At 45.8% G+C, this 18,642-nt stretch overlaps 1 protein-coding gene across 1 annotated transcript in view; it reads right to left on the reverse strand.

The window, feature by feature from the left end:
* Positions 1-18,188, reverse strand: part of LOC139321850 (lactotransferrin-like) — a 29,548-nt gene extending 11,360 nt beyond the window's left edge. Inside the window, exons 1-11 of the mRNA XM_070950767.1 lie at positions 18,113-18,188; positions 17,051-17,214; positions 12,836-12,935; positions 9,631-9,807; positions 8,406-8,568; positions 8,248-8,312; positions 7,503-7,660; positions 5,630-5,816; positions 5,393-5,541; positions 3,286-3,376; positions 2,682-2,735 (exon numbers count right to left, since the gene is read on the reverse strand). Coding sequence (XP_070806868.1) covers positions 2,682-2,735; positions 3,286-3,376; positions 5,393-5,541; positions 5,630-5,816; positions 7,503-7,660; positions 8,248-8,312; positions 8,406-8,568; positions 9,631-9,807; positions 12,836-12,935; positions 17,051-17,214; positions 18,113-18,173 — 1,369 coding nt within the window. The 5' untranslated portion in view covers positions 18,174-18,188. The remainder of the gene's footprint in view (positions 1-2,681; positions 2,736-3,285; positions 3,377-5,392; positions 5,542-5,629; positions 5,817-7,502; positions 7,661-8,247; positions 8,313-8,405; positions 8,569-9,630; positions 9,808-12,835; positions 12,936-17,050; positions 17,215-18,112) is intronic.
* Positions 18,189-18,642: the final 454 nt, after the last annotated feature.

Here is an 18,642-nt window from a genome sequence, read left to right on the forward strand (position 1 = left end):
CTTCTAGTCCAGCCTCCTGCTCAAACAGGGAACCCTATACCATTTCAGACAAATGGATGTCCAATCTCTTCTTGAAAAACCCTAGTGATGGAACACTCACAACCTCTGGAGGCAAGCCATTGATTAATTGTTTTAACTGTCAGGAAACCTCTCCTTAGTTCTAGATTGGATCTCTCTTTCTTAAGTTTCATCTGTTACTTCTTGTCCTGCCCTCAGGTGCTTTGGAGAATAGGTGGACCCCCTCTTCTTTGTGGCAGCCCCTGAGATATTGGAACACTGCTATCATATCACCCCTAATCCTTTTCTTTGTTGGGCTTACCATACCTAGTTCCCTTACCCATTCATCATATGATTTAGCCTCCAGCCCCCTAACCATCTTTGTTGCTCTTCTCTGAACTCTTTCCAGAGTCTCAACATTTTTTCATATTGCGGTGACCAAAACTGGATGAAGGATTGCAAGTGTGATCTGAGTAAAGCAGAATAAAGCAGTACTAACACTAGACACTGGAGAACCCAGAGACTTTGCCATGGCAAGAAAGAGCTTTATCCAACTTCCAACATGCTTGGATTCAATTCCCAAAATTCCCAGCCAAAATGCTAAAAGCTGAGGTCTCATATATCTGGAGAAAACTAGATTGGTTTTTAAGGAGAGACAGTCCGTTTCTGGAGAGAATGAGGAAGGTGAGATATGCAGGATCTGTTACCAAAACAATAAGGGGTGAAACATATGAAGTCTACAGCAGACAGAAAAAAATTGGAAAAGCTAGACCCTTCCCTAATAACCAAATAAGACTCAAATAACCAAGAACAACTGGTGAAGTAATTTAGTTTTATTGTTGTTTGCCTACAGACAGAATCGTGCCAAACTAAAGCAATTATCTATTTAACTGCTAGGGAGGGTCCATCCTTACTCTCTTCCTGTCTGCCAGACATTCCAAGCTCTGCTATCTTTTTGCCCCATATTCCAGGCCATATTCAATACCAGGAGGTATTGAAGGAGGAAGAGATACGGTACAATCACACTTGCAAGATTCTGTTATGGGGGCCACTCTCAATAAAAATAGCCTTAATCTTCTTGAGGAGTTGATTCTCTTATTTGGGTCTATCTGGAGCGGCTATTTTACATTTCCCTAGCACGGATGTCGGCAATCCATGACTCCAGAGCCACATGTGACTCTTTGACCCTTCTCCAGCAGCTCCCTGCCGACCCGGTCACGCAACCTGTTCTCTGCCCTGAGAAGGTGCGAGCCTCTCTGCAGAGCCGCATGGCTGAAGCGCCCCTAGTGTTTTCTCCGCACTGCTCGTGACCGGCTGCTTTTTGCAATTCCGTGTCCTTTGCAGGCAGCTCAGCACCAGCCATGGTCCCCTTCGTGTCGGCTCAGGAAGGAGAGGAACAGGGAGAAGCAGCCACCGCCACCAGATGCAGGGAGGGAAGAGCTCCAGCTCTCCTGTGCAGCGCAGCCGGCTACACACCTGAGCGTGCAGTGGTGGCAGCGAAAGGACGAGTCGCTGTCGCTGCTGTGATCCCAGCCCAGGAGGGTATCCTGCTTGTGTATGTGCGAGAGAGAGAGAGAGATAAGAGAAAGAGAGAAATGAGAGAGAGAAAAGGGGAGAAAAAGAGAGAAATGAGAAAATTATGGAGGACGAGAATGGGAGAGAGGAAAAAGAGAGGGAAACAAATTAGAGAGAGAAGGGGGAGAGAAAGGAAGAAAGAGAAAGAAAAAGAAGAGGGGGGAGAGGGAGAGGAAAAAGAGAAAAAACAGAAATGAGAGGGGGAGAGAGAGAGAGAGAGAGAGAAGAGAAAGAGAGAGACCCATTTCCTACAGAAAACACTGGAAGCATGGCAGGAGGGTGGGGGCATGTGACTGGGTGGGAGTGACGTTGAGTTGGCCACGCCCACCCAGATTTTGTGGCTCCTGGTGTTTTCTTTTCTGTGGGAAATGCGGCCAAATGGCTCTTTGAGTGTTTAAGATTGAAGACCCCTGCAGCCCTAGCACTTACCTGTTTTTACTGAAGTGATAGAAAGGCTATTCACATATTACTTTAGAACAGCGATAGTTTTGTAACTCTAGAAAATGCTTTCAGTTGCCATAACCATCAACGTTGCACAGGGCAGCTTTGCTAGTTGGCAGAAGAGGACAGAGAAAGTCTGTGCGGCCTGAACTCTCTCAAAAAGAACTGTACTACTTTTCCATATATTCCACATTTATTGCTGTTTATTTTACTTCATTCAGAGAACATTACTTGTCAGCGCAAATGAAAGGAGCGTAAAGAAAACATAGGGTACCTTTGAAATCAGCGTTAAAAGCAATACTTTAAAAAAAAACACTAGACTAGGAAATCTTTTAAACTCTATAAAGTGCAAATGGGCATTGATGCCACAATCTCAAGATGAAGAGTCTTTGTGGGAACAGAGACCCTGAGACCGGATCTTACATAAGAATTTGCCTCCCCTTCAAGGTGGCATCATGTGAGGCCTTCCTGGTGGCTCAAATAAACAACTATTTTGCAGAGAGCAGATTTTCTACTGCTGGCCTTTAAATGTTATTTTCCTTAATTCTGAAGTATGTCAATCAGCCTATAGCAAGAGAGCATCAGAGCAGGACAAACCATGTGCCAAAGCACCGCTCAAGGTGCTTCCACCCACAGCACTTCCTGTGTTTATGCTCACTCCCACTTACCCCCAACGTGGGTCAACAGGTCGGGTTCCTCCCTTGTGGGAGCACATTCTTCTCCTGTGCAGAAGAGACAGAAGGATGAAGAGCCACTCTCTAGGGCTCACCAGGCAAAAGCAGCGAGTTAAAAAACCGACAATGTCACAAGTTTGCGCTCAGGAAGGAAATGGCCTTCTCCCTCACATATGAGAGCCACACAGTGACTGGGCTGGGATCTTCTGGCCCAGGATTTGAGCAATCTGGCCTTATGGGAGACCTCTGGCTTCTCTGTCTAGCACAAAGAAGTAACCTGTGACAAAACATAGTTGCTGCGTGGTTGTTTTGTATTACAGTGTGCATCCTTCCCAGCCAGCCTTCCCTTGCATGCCTCATCTTTTTAATTTGTAAGCATCATGGCAGCTCCCCCATCCCACACAGACTTTAAACTGACACTGTCTTTGTAACGGATGCTTTGAAAGACTAAACATTTGATGTCATCCGGATTTTGCTCCTCAAGAGCTCCCCAGAGGCTCCAATGGGCTTTTCCCCATCGCCTGGACCATACCGCTTCCAAGGGCATACCTGGCGTTTCATTTTCCTACTTACGGTTTCAATGAAAATCAAACCTTACTGTAACACTCTGCAGCCACAGGGGCGAGCGCACAGGTCTCCGCAAAGTATGCATGGGTGGCATCCAGCGTGACAGCATCTGCCTCGTTTTTCTGTGATGTGAAGAACCATTCGGTTAGCCGAGAGACACCTGCCCTTTTCAACGGAAAAACCACTCATGCAAGACGGGACCATCTGGTTGGGACCACAACTTTTTCCAGCCGGAATCAAGTAGGAAAATAATGGGTCTCAGAAAGTGAAATGGGAAGCCAAACTTGCTTGCAGAATCTTAGAATGTCACGTCATTTCTTGGGCAGGATTGGTACATTATTTTAAGTCACAGTTTATCTAAGCATATTTAAATAAGCCACAATTGGCTGGGTTCACAAAACATGCAGAACCATAATTCACCGTTCATGAGCTGTAATTGTTGGACTAATATTATGCTATGCCTCAAACAAATCACCCAAAGCCTTCATGCAGAGGGCCACGTTCCCCAAAGGACCACTCTTTCTGGCTCGCTGAGCTCCCCAAATATGATCATTGAATAAAGAATATAGTTTCCGCCATTTTGATGTGGAAGGTGCAAGTTGTGTGAGCCATAAAATAAGTATATCCAGTGAAAAACGAAAAGGACCTCCAACGCCACCCTTCCCAAACCAGCTCTGCCCGTGTGTCTGATGCAGTTCCACTCAGTAGGTTCCCTGCTGACTTAGTGCCAGGCATGAATCAAAAGTTTCAGCTTCTCCCTCTGCTCCGAAGTCTCTGCCTGCCTCTGCTTGGCTACTGGGACCAGGTTTCTGCTTGTAAAACTTCCAGGACTGAAAGCGAACATGGTGAGCAGGTGCTTACCTTTCCTCCCATCACTCAAAACCCACAATTCATTGCACGCCTGCATCAACTAACCCTAGCAGGGTCCCGTGAGCCAGTCTCTCAGGCATAGAGGTGGGGTCCTTTGAATAGGCATCTCGTCTGAGTCCACACCCCTCCTCCATGCAACTTTGATAAAAAGCCCACCATGGCTTGGGATCAGGTTATTTGAAGGACCGCCTTTTCCCAGTCATATCTGCCCAGCCCACTAGAGTGGGGAGGCAGGGAATGTTTGGGGTCCTCTTCCCCTTTCCATTTAGGAGGACCAGGAAGAAGGGCCTTCTCTATGGTGGCTCCCTTCCTGTTGAGCATCATCCCTGCAGACAGGATTAGCCCCCAATTTGACACTCTTTTGCAAAGCCCTGAAGATGTGGTTCTGACAGTGGACCTGGAGACGCCGGGATGATAGGGAGACCATCAAGTTGCTCATCTGACTATTGTCACCAGAGGAGGGGGGGGGGGTTATTGCTTTTTGCGTTGGGGCTTTATTCTTTGTAAGCTGCCCAGAATCACTGAGAGTGAGTTGTGCTGCCATAGCAATTTTCTTAAATAAATAAACAAAAAAGGGGGGGAAAGCCCAGTAATTTCTTTAGGGTATGTTAGGCCATAGTTCTGTTGGGGAACTGCTTGGATCTCTCCCTCCCGCCTCCATTTTAAGCCATTTTTCTCACAGGTAATCGTGTCTCTTGAAGAAACCCCTCACCAGGGGTGAAATGCTCCTGGTTCAGATCGGATTGCCCGATCCGGGAGCGATGGCGGCAGGTGGTTCAGAGAACCAGTAGCAAAAATCCCTGCCCCCCCCTCCATGCCCAGCTGAGCCGCACAATCATCAGAGGCTTTTTTTTACTTTTAAAAACATTTTTTTCTACCACCTCTTCCGACGAAAAAATACTTTTAAAAGTTAAAAAAAAGCCTCTGACAATTGCGCGGCTCAGCTGGGATCATCAGAGGTTTTTCAAAGCATTTTTTTCCTGCAACCTCTTGGCCGAAGAAGCGGTAAAAGAAATGCTTTGAAAAGTCTCTGGTGATCCCAGCTGAGTTGCCTGATCAGCAGAGAGGTATTTTTTAAAAAGCCTCTCTGACGATCCCAGCTGAGTTGCTTGATCGGCAGAGGCTTTTCAAAGCATTAGAAAAAATGCTTTGAAAAGTTTAAAAAAAAAAAGTTGGCCACACCCACCCAGTCACATTACCCCCCCACCACCAAGCCACGCTCACAGAACCGGTAGTAACAAATTTTACATTTCGCCCCTGCTCCTCACCTTGATGAGCTCAATGCAGCTGATCATGGAGTCTGCTTGGACACAGACCAGGGGGTCAGACCTGACATTCAGAGCCCATTCCTCACATTTATGGAGCTCCAGGTCACTGATACAGCACCAGCGCACCAGGCTGTTGGACAGAGAGCTCCCTGGGACAGCAGAAAAATGACAATCAGAGGTGGGAGGAGAAGCTGCCTTGCCCAGTTGCCGGGAAATGGAGAATGCACCTTCCCTCACCTTCATGTCCCAAACCCTGCAGGAGGGTGACGTAGTCCAGGCCAAGAACTTGGCTGATCTTGGTCTCTTCTCCCAGCAGCTGCAGGTGCTGAGTGGCATCGAGGAACAGCAGATCCCTCCCTCTGAACGGTGCAGATGCAAAGAGCTCAAATCTGGCCTTTTCTTTTCCTCTGATTCCAAACAGGTGCTAAGAACCAAAGCCAGTTATCACAAGTTCTTGCACCCAGGCAGCAAGCAGGCACAACCCAGGGCAGGGGATGGGGACGCATCTGCCAAGAACCGTACCATCTGCAAGTTCCCAGAACCTCCACACAAGGCAGTTTTAATGGAGGAGCTCACCTGATCGCCAAAACCAGCAGCAGGAAGACAAAAAGGGGATTTAATTTAACTGGGACAGGTTTCTGGGGTAGAATCATCCTCAAACAGGACATATACCCAACCACACTTCTGATGCCCTCAAAACTATGTTTTTTTTTTTTTCTGGCTTCATTGCCACCTGGTTCTGGGCAGCTGGGACTTCTGTGTGCTACTCAGTGCTATGTATTTCAAAAACCTGCTTCCAGGAGGTTGGTTCTGGGGATGCTCCAGGAAGAAGCACAGGAACGATGGAAAGGTGATCTGTGTGTGGGCAGGCAGGCAGGAAAGACTTTTGAAAACATCCCCACAGCAGCTGGAGCTTGCTACTGCCAGGCTACCAGTCAACCACAGTTACACCTTCTCTTTTCCTGTCAGTAGGAGAGTACACAGCAAATGTTGTGTGACGTTCTTGGGGAACTGCCTCAGAACGCCATCACAACACCTCACTTGCATAGGAAGGTCCAGAGATCTTTTACTCTGGTCTGCAGTTATAATAACAGGCTAGCTAAATTAGGTCAAGGCAAACAAGTGTCTGCATTTATGTTCTATTTGCTAAACATTGAAAGGACATGTGCCTCGTTTAGCTTAGTTTATTTTAAGCCAGAATTTCTGTCTAAGAACCTTCTAAAAGTTGTAATGTATTTCTCCTTCTACCCAGCTATGACAAAGAATCCTTTAGCCCTCCTGCTCTCTGCAGGCTTCTGTCTCCTCAGTTATTTATTATTTGTTAAATTTATTTGCTGTCTATCTTGCTGTGGGGCTACTCTGGGTGACTTACAACAGTAAAAACAAAGAAGTGACAAGAAGTGTAAACATAACAGTAGCAAAATATTGAAACAGCAAAATAAACAATGAAATAAACAATGAAAATATGGTAATGAGATTAAAAAATGGGTGGGGGGAAGCAGGGAATGTGGGGAGGGGGAGGGGGGTTTGCTATCAATTTAGTAGCCACCTCCCTATTCTTATTTCTGAATCATGGCTTAAAATCTTATATCAATCCCAGCATGCTTTGCCTCCCTTGGAGCAAAGGATTTCTTCCTCCTTAACAGTCACATCCTTCCAAGTGCCTTGCAGCTGACATGCACCTCCCGAAGGAAGCGTCCTTTCCCCAGGGGGGCAGTAAGGCTGCTCGGAGGTATCTGGGATTGCAAGAGGAAAAGCATCCTACAAAGCTTGCTAAGGATATAATCCACCCAGTGGTGTGATCGAGGAAGAAAGACCCAGCCAACCCTGAGATCTCCTGTAAAACCTTGGGGAAAACACCTGGTTATTTGGGAGCCAGGGCAACAGTGTTGAAGAGTCACTTCCATCAGCTAAGCAACAGGAAACAAATTTGCATCAAACCCTTGGAGGGGGAGATGATGCAAACCAGTCTTTCAACCTTAGCAACTTGAAGATGCCTGGACTTCAATGCCCAGAGTTCCCAGCTGGTATGCGAATGGACCTCAGGCACCAGCCTCAAGTCAGTTCCCTTCTTGAGAATGAGAATCTGCATCTGTTTGCCAGGAAATACCTGAATGACCTGGAGAAATTTCTTCACGATCTTCTGCAAGTTGTGGCGTGTGACAATTGCGCGGCCTGGTCCGTTGCCCAGGTTGCAAGTAGAGTAGGCCATCAAAGGCGCAGTGGATCCATCAGGACACAGCAGCTCGTACTCCTCCTGTTCCAAGTCTTTGCAAGAGGAAAAAGAGGGTTTAAGAAGCTGAAGGTGGAGCCCACAGAGCAGAAGCCCGCCCCCTCCATCTCCGCCCCACCATGGGACAAAAGGACCACAGCTTGTTCAGTTACTAAGGGGGCAAAGGTCCTGGGTGCCTGGCCTCCTCGACAGACAATGGCTTCTGGGGTTCTTGGCATGGCTTCCTGACCAGTCTTCTTATCAAGAGTGATAAGAAGAGAGATTTAGGTTGAAGATAAAAGATCACCTTACTGCCATGAAAAAGACACTGGGCACAGCTGGCGGATCAGGACAATGGAAGTGGCTGATGGAGTAACAACAGATCCCACCTCCCCTTGTAGCGCCCACGCCCTCCCCAGGTGTCCTTGGTTTTAATGTCTTTTTATGTTTTAACTGTATATGTAACTGTAAGCCGCCCAGAGTTACCCCATGGAAAGATGAGCGGCCAATAAATTTTATAAATAAATAAATTTTATAAATAAATAAATAATACAACAGAAGAGGGTGAAATTTGATCTCAACAGTGCAGGGTCCCTTTTAATCAAGTGCAAAAGTCAGACACTGTCCTGGGCTAAAAGCTTACCTGTCGCACTCATGACTGTGAGGTGATCCACGAAAGCCACCTCCGCCAGCCCCAACTTCAGGCACCTGCACCTGCATGAAAGGGAAGTCAGTGGACGAGTTGCTCTGCCTGGCTTCTAATGCCATCACGAGGAAGCACCCGAGTGAACACAAGAGCACCTGAAGGCGCCCTCTGAGCCATAGAAGGGTTCACGATGGCTGGCCTCGCAGAAATGGTTCTTGTCCCAGATGTACGACTTCGGCCCTTGGCAGAGAACACAGAGCTTAGGATAGGTGGCTCCGATACCAGGGATGCAACTGGCATTGAAATAACCACTGATCGCTGGCAACAGAAGAAGAGCGGAATGAAAAGCAGATATGCATGAAGGGCAAGTCTAGTATGGTAAGTGTCTGTTTTCATGGAGGGCACCCCAAACGACTGGGATTTGTGGACTTATTTCAACAAAGTGCACCTATGGTCGCAAGGTAAGGACCAGGCTACATAAACAATTTATCTAGAGTTGTCTACTAACTCATGAGGCACACAACACACTGTGGTGCAATCCATCTTCCTGATGCTATGTTCTCTAAATAGCCCATCTGTCAGACTCCAAAACCCATGCTGAGTTACTTCAAAGCAGTTTCATTTATTGTTCCTCATCTACAGATAGATTTTTTGCCAAATTAAACTAAACTACTTGTATCATTAAAAATATACACTGAGAATGGCCATTTTATTTCTGTTTTAATTGTTGTATAGTTTCTGATCTTTGTTAGGCATCCAGAATTATGTATGACTTTGCTGTAGAAACTGAAATTATGAATAAATGAAAAATTTATCTCGGCCTTTATCTTGGATAAAGAGCATTCACTTTTTTTTTTTTTAATTTGATTTATATGCCGCCCTTCTCCGGAGACCCAGGGCAGCTTACAATGCGTTAAGCAATAGCCTTCATCCTTTTGTATATTTTATACAAAGTCAGTTTATTGCCCCCACAAACCGGGTCCTCATTTTACCTACCTTAGAAAGGATGGAAGGCTGAGTCAACCTTGAGCCTGGTGAGATTCGAACTTGCAGTAATTGCAGGCAGCTGATGTTAATAACAGTGCTTTAGTCTGCTGCGCCACCAGGGCTCTTTACTTAAGTAAAGACATTCCGTTCCAACTTCCAGTCCGAACAGGCCCAGATCCAATGTAGCAGCCAAAGAGAGGCAAAGTCCAGAAGTCACAGACGTACTCTTCTGGGGGAGTGCAAATACTGCAGAACAGACTGTTTCAAAATGCTTTGGGGTTAGGTTCTTTGTCAATCAGGAGTACCATATTTGATGCAAAAGGCTCCTCATCCCTCATACCTACGGAGAAGTAATCCCAGATTCAGACAAAGTGGCAACTCTTGTCCACTCACCGTGGCTGAGGGGCTGGCCTGAGACCCACATCAGATCACTTCTAGCTAAGAGGAAGCCCATGGGAATGTTCCAGCCCGAAGTCCACCTAGCTCCATTATGGCAACTTCGGACTCCTTTGAGCCTTTGGAGATCCAGCGTTCCACGCTTGGCCACAGCCACTGCAAACACACAGTTACCTAAGACAGAGAAAGTTAAGAGTGGAAACGACATTCACTTGTAGAGAACAAAGCTGCCCAGGATGAGGAGCCTTTTGCATCAAATATGGTACTCCTGATTGACAAGGAACCTAACCCAAAAGCATTTTGAAACAGTCTGTTCTGCAGTATTTTTTTTTTCTCTGTTTAAATACAACCCGAAAGAAGTTATTTCAAGTCATGTGGTACCTGGGATGCACCTCCAGCAGAATGACTAACACCATGGCTTTTGTCCAATGAATTTTGTGAACAATATTTGGTGAAAGTGTAAATAAAGTAATAAATCTTGGCCTTACTGAAATAGTTCTTTACTTACAATGTATGGAGGGATCTACCGGTAAATACACTGCTCCTCCTGTTAGCTCCAGAGGCCAAATGCTTTTAACATTCTTTCCTTATACAAGAGTCTTTCTTTCCCAGTTCTTGAAAATAAAGCACAGGCATAGCTCTGCTCAATTACCTTCTTACTTTTCTTTGCATTTGAAGAGACTTCATATTTTCTGGGGTGAGAGGAAAAGCACTCTGTGGACTTCCAAGCAGAGATGATGGTGTGGCCAAGACCAATGGACCTTCAAGAAGGCCCATCCTAAGGAACCTCTCGGGATAAAGAGAGGACAAGTGATTGCCCCCTTGTGCTCCAGATGGCTTCTCTTCATGAAGAGACCACATGACAGCAGTCAACTCATGGATTTGAGTGGCAGGAGATGAGGGAAGCCATTAAGTAAAGTGACCAACTTTTTTACAATGAGAAGGAGGACCCGTGCGTGTGTGCCGTGTCGTCTTTTGGTAAGAAGTAAACAAAGCCACTTGCCCATGGCGCATTCTTGCGCGTGGCACACTCTCTCAAAACAATTCTCCTTTAAGGAGCGCATGTGTCTCATAATCACGTCTCGCCACACTGTACTAAGCCTTGATGAATTGTCATGTCAAATACAAATAAGTCACATCACACGCAACGGATTGGCTCGGCATCGATCGAATACGGAGATTTACAGATTAGTCTTCAAATATCAGAAAGGAGGACATGTAGGAGGACACTTTTCAAGAGAGGACAGAACTTACAAAAGAAGGATTGTCCTCCCTAAAGGAGAACGATTGGTCACCTTACATTAAGCTCTCAATTGCAGCGGAGCATATGTGGATATGAGGTTCATCAAGCCACATTTTTAAAGCACTTTTGGAATATAACTGAAAGTTAAAAGAGGTCTTCCCAGTCACAAATCTGAAAAACTATGGTGAGTGGTCCTTTATTCCAGAAAGCAGGGAAAAATTAATTAATAATTTAAGTAAACGGCAAAAAAACCTAGGTAAGAATTTAATCCAAGAAAGTTTGAAACAAACTAAGGGACCAAATAAATTTGAAATATTTTATTTAATATTTGAAATATGATAACTTTTGCTACAAGACTTTTGAAGTATTTAAAAACAAGGTAGCATCTTTGTGGGAACAGAAATGTTTAACATTTCAGGAAAGAGATGATAAGACTGAAGCAAAAGAAATTTGAGAGATTATGCGATACAGAAATGATCCCAGGCAGAGGAAAGAAAAGCCTGCTTTTGAATTTGATGATTAGCAGTGATACATAAAGTGTATCATTTTAAAAAAATGAAAAATACAAAGCAAAATAATTTGGAAGGATTTACAGACCAACAGGATAGATATAAAAGAAATTCAAACCCATGCAGAGAAAACAAAATAGAAGTTGTGGGCTCTAATCCAGAAATAAAAAGTAAAATGGAAATACAGATGAAGCTGAAAGATGAAAAATGATCTGACTTATTATTGGATTTACAAGTGAGAGTTGTTAAATTTGTGAAGCAACTCCCATGTTAGGGTGTTCATCCCAAAAGGGATCGCTATATATCTATGGAGATTCTCATCATCCAGGGCATGGTTGTCCCAAAGGTGCTTTTAAAAATGCAACTGGACTTTTTTTATTTTTTTCTTTGAAAATGTTTTGCAAAACGTTTTCAGAGAAGAACCAAAGTTTTGAAAAGCACCTTTGTGTTCCCAAGTAACGGGAAATAAAATTTGGATGGAGATCAAATCCTATGACAGCTTCTTAATAAAATAAAGATTAAGATTTGTAAGAGCAAAAGAAAAGAATATAAAGTCAACCTGTTCCATCAGGGATAAAATAATAAATATTTTTATAAAGTTCTGAGTATCCTTTATGGACTTTTTGCTGCTTCTGGAAGGAAATGTTTAAATGAGTTTTGGATTTGTGGATGGTTAAGTTTTAGGAGTTGGGAAGAAGTGATTCATGTAATAGAATTATTAATGGTGGTTTAGAAATGTGAAGTTTGCTTGTTATGAAGAAGATCAGGAGCAATTTCTTTAAACATTCTTTTTTTCCCCTTTTTTTCCCCCTGCACTTTTCATTTTTTAATGTCAATTTGTCTTATCTAATTGGTCTTATTAAAATTTCGAATCCTTTTCTGAAAAAGGAAACACCCTGGTATAGCGCCTAGGTATAAATCTGAGTGGCATCAGTGAGCTTTCCTGGTAAGGAGACCTGGCAGGGTGGCCCAAGGCAACTTTCCTACGTGGCTTCTTTTCTAAAGTAACTCTGCTGCCTGACCTTTTCCTCCAGCACTAAGCCTGGCCAGAACATCCAACTCACAGTAGCCTTTTGTCCCAGAAATCCCTCCTCTATCAAGAGCCTTGAATGGGGAGACTCCTTGACTTTCTCTGGACCCTGGTCACTGGCTCTGAGATACCTTGAATAAATGGGCATACTGGATGACTTCTGCCTACAGTGGATGTGGCGATCTGCAGACTACCACACCCATGTACACTTGCCCCCTGGGCCCTGTCATCTCAACTCTTAAGACCGTGCAACAGAATGCAATCAATGTTGCACTCTTCTGGGCATGCACCGCCTAAATTAGGCTTTTGTACATTTTAAATTTTATGTTCTTATGTTTGTACATGCCCACACGTAAAATCTTAGTAATGATGCTTCACATATGAATAAAGAAGACTGGCTCTGGGAAGAAGGTAACTGACCTCCCAAATAGATCTCCTTGCCCACCACAGTCAAGCCATAAAGCTTCACAGCAGAGTATACATCTCCAGCATCCAAGGAAACTGCATCAGCTTTATTCTCCTGGGAGAGATTTAAAGCAACGTTTTAGTTTCTTCTCTACCCGCTCTTCTGGTCCATCTGGCATCTTGCTTTTAATTACAGAAGAATGTCATTTGGATGATACAATAGTCCAATGTTTCTCAACCTTGGTGATGTGGACTTCAACTCTCGCCCAACCATCCAGGCAGTGGATGTCTTGTGCTTGGTGACCAGTGAATGATGGCTGTCTTTTCCTCAGGGCTGCTTAGCGTCAGGAATCCAGGAAAAAAAACACAAGCGCTTCACTTTTTTAAGGTGCTCAATGCTGATTTTTTGTTATCTGAGCATAACATCTCAGATAACAATGTATTTATTTATTTATTTATTTAATTAAATTTTTATACCGCCCTTCTCCAAAATAGGACTCAGGGCGGTGCACAGCCAAGGTAAAAACAAGACATATATACAAACATGGTGAATCTAAAAAACTATTTAAAATAATTAAATGTTTTGGCCGAATTAAAACCATTTCCAATTTAAAATCAATTTAAAAATTAAAAAATTTGGTCAAGCCAGCCCAGCTTGTTGGAATAAATAGGTTTTTAGGGCCCGACGAAAAATCCGGAGGTCTGTTATTATGCGTAATTCTGGGGGGAGGGTGTTCCAGAGGGTAGGCGCCACCACAGAGAAGGCTCTCCCCCTGGGGGTCGCCAGCCGACATTGCCTGGCGGACGGCACCCTGAGGAGGCCCACTCTGTGTGAGCGTACTGGCCGGTGGGAGGCTATTGGTGGCAGAAGGCGGTCTCGTAAATACCCCGGCCCTAAGCCATGGAGCGCTTTAAAGGTGGTCACCAACACCTTGAAGCGCACCCGGAAGACCACCGGGAGCCAGTGCAGCTCGCGCAGGAGAGGTGTCACGTGGGAGCGCCTCGTCGCCCCCATGATCCCCCGCGCGGCCGCGTTCTGGACCAGCTGGAGCCTCCGGGTGCACCCCAGGGGGAGCCCCATGTAGAGAGCGTTGCAGTAGTCCAGGCGGGAGGTGACGAGTGCCTGAGTGACTGTGCGTAGGGAGTCCCGATCTAGAAAGGGACGCAACTGGCGTATCAGGCGAACCTGATAAAAAGCCCCCCTGGCCACGGCCGTCAAATGATCTTCCAAGGACAGCCGTGCGTCCAGGAGGACGCCCAAGTTGCGAGCCCTCTCCGTGGGGGCGAGTGATTCACCCCCAATAGTCAGCGATGGCGTCAGCTGGCTATATCGGGACGCCGGAAGCCACAGCCACTCGGTCTTGGAGGGGTTGAGTTGGAGCCTGTTTCTCCCCATCCAGGCCCGCACGGCCTCCAGGCACTGGGACAACACTTCAAGGGCATCATTGGGGTGGCCTGGGGTGGAGATATACAGCTGGGTGTTATCAGCGTATTGATGGAACTCCACCCCGAAGCCACGGATGATCTCACCCAGCGGCTTTACATAAATGTTGAACAGAAGGGGCGAGAGTACCGACCCTTGTGGCACCCCACAAGCAAGGTGCCTCGGGGTCGACCGCTGCCCCCCTGTCAACACAGATTGCGACCGGTCGGAGAGGTAGGAGGAGAACCACCGCAAAACGGTGCCTCCCACCCCCAACCCCGCCAACCGGTGCAACATGATACCATGGTCGATGGTATCAAAAGCCGCTGAGAGGTCTAACAGGACCAGGATAGAGGAATGACCCCTATCCCGGGCCCTCCAGAGATCATCCACCAATGCGACCAATGCCGTTTCCGTGCTGTGCCCAGGCCGGAAGCCGGACTGGAGCGGGTCTAGATAGACAGCTTCATCCAGGTACCGGGGAAGCTGTTGCGCCACCACACTCTCAACAACCTTCGCAACGAAGCGAAGGTTGGAGACTGGACGATAGTTAGCCAAAACAGCCGGATCCAGAGAGGGCTTCTTGAGGAGGGGCCTCACCACCGCTTCTTTCAAAGCGGCCGGCAGGACCCCCTCACCCAAAGAAGCGTTAACAATCATCTGGAGCCAGCCTCGCGTCACCTCCCGGGAGGCCAGTACCAACCAGGAGGGACACGGGTCCAATAAACATGTGGTCGCGTTCAGCCGTCCCAGGATCCTGTCCATGTCCTCGGGAGTCACAGGATCGAACTCCCCCCAGATAACACTCTCAAGACCTGCCTCAGTCATCCCGTCCGGACATACCCAGTCAGAGGCCAGCCCTTCTCGAATCTGAGCGATTTTGTCATACAGATATTGCACAAAATCCTCAGCTCGACCCTGCAAGGGGTCATCCCGCACTTCCAGATGGAGGAGGGAGCGGGTCACCCTAAACAGGGCGGCTGGGCGATTATCTGATGACGCGATAAGAGCGGCAAAATAGCTAGTTTTCGCCGCTTTTATCGCCACTAGGTAGGTCTTAATATGAGACCTCACCCGTGTTCGGTCAGATTCGGAGCGGCTGGTCCTCCAGCTACTCTCCAGGCGTCTTTTCCGGCGCTTCATCTCTCTAAGCTCCTCGGAGAACCAAGGAGCTAGGTGAGTTCGGTGCCGGGTCAGAGGCCGCAAAGGCACGACTCGGTCCAAGGCCCCGGCAGCCGCACTGTCCCAGGCGGCCACCAGGTCTTCCGCCGAGTCATGAGCCAGAATCTCAGGAAATGGCCCAAGCTCCATCTGGAACCTGTCTGGGTCCATCAGGCGCCTGGGGCGGAACCACCTTGTATTGCAATGGTTTATTAGTAGCCAACAATATCTGGACACTAATCCTTTACAAATGTAGCAGGAACACTTATATAATAACAGGTAACATGTTTTCCAGTGATCATGCCACTTCATCATTATGGAAGGCCTCTTCCTTCCACTTCTGACTACCTTGATCACCTAGATTATGTAAATGAAGACTCAATCATCCAGGCCAAAAACATCTAAAATGGTTAAATCATGGGCTGTTGATCTGCTTAATTCATGGCAATTGGACCAAAGTTTATTAAACTAAGATGTTTCATTACTCGTCCAAGTGACTTCTTCAGTCCCAACGAAAAATTTAAGTTAGGCAGAGAGTCGCTGGAATGCACCAACTTTTGCCATAACAACTGCAGGATTTTCTCCCCAAAATGTATTGCAAAACTTAAAATGTTTAATAAACTTTGGTTCAGTTGCCCTGATTTAACCTTTTTAGAAGCACTTAGCTGAGGTTCTTGGAAGATGTTATGCTCAAAAAACAAAAAAACAGCCTTGAGCACCTTAAAAACCTGAAGCGCTTGTGTTTCTTTCCTGGATTCCGGATGCTAACAGCCCCGAGGGAAAGCCCCGAGGGAAAGCCAGTCATCGTTCACTGCATCCCAGGGTCGCAAAGCACAAGGCAGCCACCCTGTCATCCCAGGGTAATGAGACATGCTGTCATTATTAAATATCATGTTCAAAAGGGTGGCATCCCCAACTAAATGAGTTACACCTCAGAGTATCTGTGTCATCTGCTCAGCAATTCAGCGATGATCTGATAAAGTTGTTTCTCCAAAGAAGTAAATAGTAATTTGTGCTGTTTATTTATTTACAAAGGCAAAATTCTCCTTGCTGCTCTTAGGAGCTCTTCTGCTTTTCAAAAGTTTAATTTTGAAATTATTCTGCCAGTAACTTCCCCCTCTCCCCCCAAGAAAGAACAACTTGTGTGATCAGCACATCAGCAGAATACTCACTCTGCCTCTTCATCCAAATGTTCAATGAAAATTGTGAAGTGTAAAGGACCTGGTCTCATTCTAGTCTTTCTAATGTGATGAGAAACAGTCCTAGAATGGTTTTCACCCCAATTTCTTATCCTCTTTAATTGTTCTCCTAGCCAGTTGAGACTTATATAGTTCACCATTTTAAGCTAACTGGAGCACTTGTACAAACAGAAAAGTGGGTTATAAATGTAATATATATTCCAAAATTAAAAACCGATCAGAATGTCTTGAGATAGTGGCCAAGAGAACCTATACCAAGTTTAACTTCCCTGCCTGAACAGAGGCATCTCAGGCTCATGATTCCAGGTTCCCCCAGAAGGTTTAGTCCAGGAATATGGGCTTCTCAGTGAGAATGCCCCAATTGCAGTCTGGAGCTCTGCCACAGCTACTGGGTACCAAAAGCTGAACTGGTGACTTGAGTGACTCCTGGAATTTTGAGACACTCACCCGAATCTTGTTGATACAGTCGTAAGTGTTGTGGGCTAGGATGCAAGAAACCCTCTTAAAAGGACTGCTGGAGACAGGTGATAAAGTAGACAGAAACGCTTTGGAGAGCTCAGAGCATTTCTTCTGCTCCAGGGGGGAAAGCGTGCACCAGCGGAGCTTCTTCCCTGTAAGTACATAGAAGGTTAAACAGCACAGTCCTTTCAAGCTAAATAGCTTATAACAACAGACCCACCCAGGTCATCTCCAAATGACCATAAATGAAAAACCCAGGGCCATGTCCACTTAAGCGTGCTGCACCTTCTTTGCCCTGTCCACTTTGAGCTGGGGAACCTACAACTGTGGTTAGCCCTCTTTGGAAGACAATGGACCCTTTTCATTCAAAGTCTATTTGTGAGATGACATGTTCTTCATACTATTCTCCAACTGTACAAAGTCTAAAATCATCTACTCAAGAATGAGCCCCTTATGCTCTGGGTTATGCAATCACACTCGAGATCACTTCTTCCATACCCATTCCTCCGCTCTCACTACATTCCTGGCTTGTCTTCACAATTCAGAAACATGAGGTGCTCAACATGCTGGCCAAGAGATAAATAGCAGAATGGCTAAGATCCAACTCTTATGTCCTTGGAACAATAATAAGACATAGAATAATAGAGCTGGAAGGCACCTTGGAAGTCTTCTAGTTGTTGGACTGTGGCAGGAGATTTTATACCATTCCTGATTTTCTTTGGACTTGATAGGATGGATACATGGATCACAGAAAGAAGAGCAGAATAATAGAGTTGGAAGGGACGCTGGAGGTCCTCCAGTCCAACCCTCCATCTAGCAGGAGACCCCATACCATTTCAGACAAATGGCTGTCCAGTCTCTCCTTAAAAGCCTCCAGTGATGGAGCACCCACATCATCTGGGCTGGATTTTGCCCACTCCATGAGATCCCCTCAACAGAGCTCCAGTGTTGGAGATGGGTCTAATGTTCAAAAATTAGATGGTAGGATCAGGGAGAGCACAAGGAAAAAGGTTTTTGAACTGGATATTCCCCCCCTTCTGTCATCCCTACCTGAGGCCAGATGAGCAACAACAGGCACGACAAGAAAAACAGCTACAAGAAACGACTTCATGATGGCAGAGGCACAAATCATCGTCTTCCCCTTCCCTCATTCCAAAGATTCCAAAGCAGTGACAGGAATCTGGGAGGGGAGAGCGGGGAGACTGAAAATGTGTGGTGCAGAAGCCGTGTAGACTGGAAGTGAAAGTGATGGGATGGGCAGGAAAGGAGGTCAATCCTTGAGTGCTAATGAGAAACTTTACAATGCAAAACCTCAGCCAGGCAAAATAAAGGATTGCAAACCTTTTGCTTTGCTTTTCCAACTCTTTTGCGGTGCTTAAAAAGCAGGTGCTACATTTAAAAGAAGACACTGCCCAGGATTAGATTTAGACTAGCCTGGCAGACATCCTACACATCAACATTTTGACAAATGAAGACACTGTAGAAGACATTCACAGTAGTGAAAAATCAGGAATCCAGTAGCATCTTTTTCAACTATGATGTGTAGATCTGTATCTTCTACTTATTACTGTATTAACATT

This window comes from Pituophis catenifer, unplaced genomic scaffold (assembly GCF_029215685.1).
Source record: "Pituophis catenifer annectens isolate HBS135680 unplaced genomic scaffold, rPitCat1.0.hap2 SCAF_10, whole genome shotgun sequence".
Taxonomy (NCBI): domain Eukaryota; kingdom Metazoa; phylum Chordata; class Lepidosauria; order Squamata; family Colubridae; genus Pituophis; species Pituophis catenifer.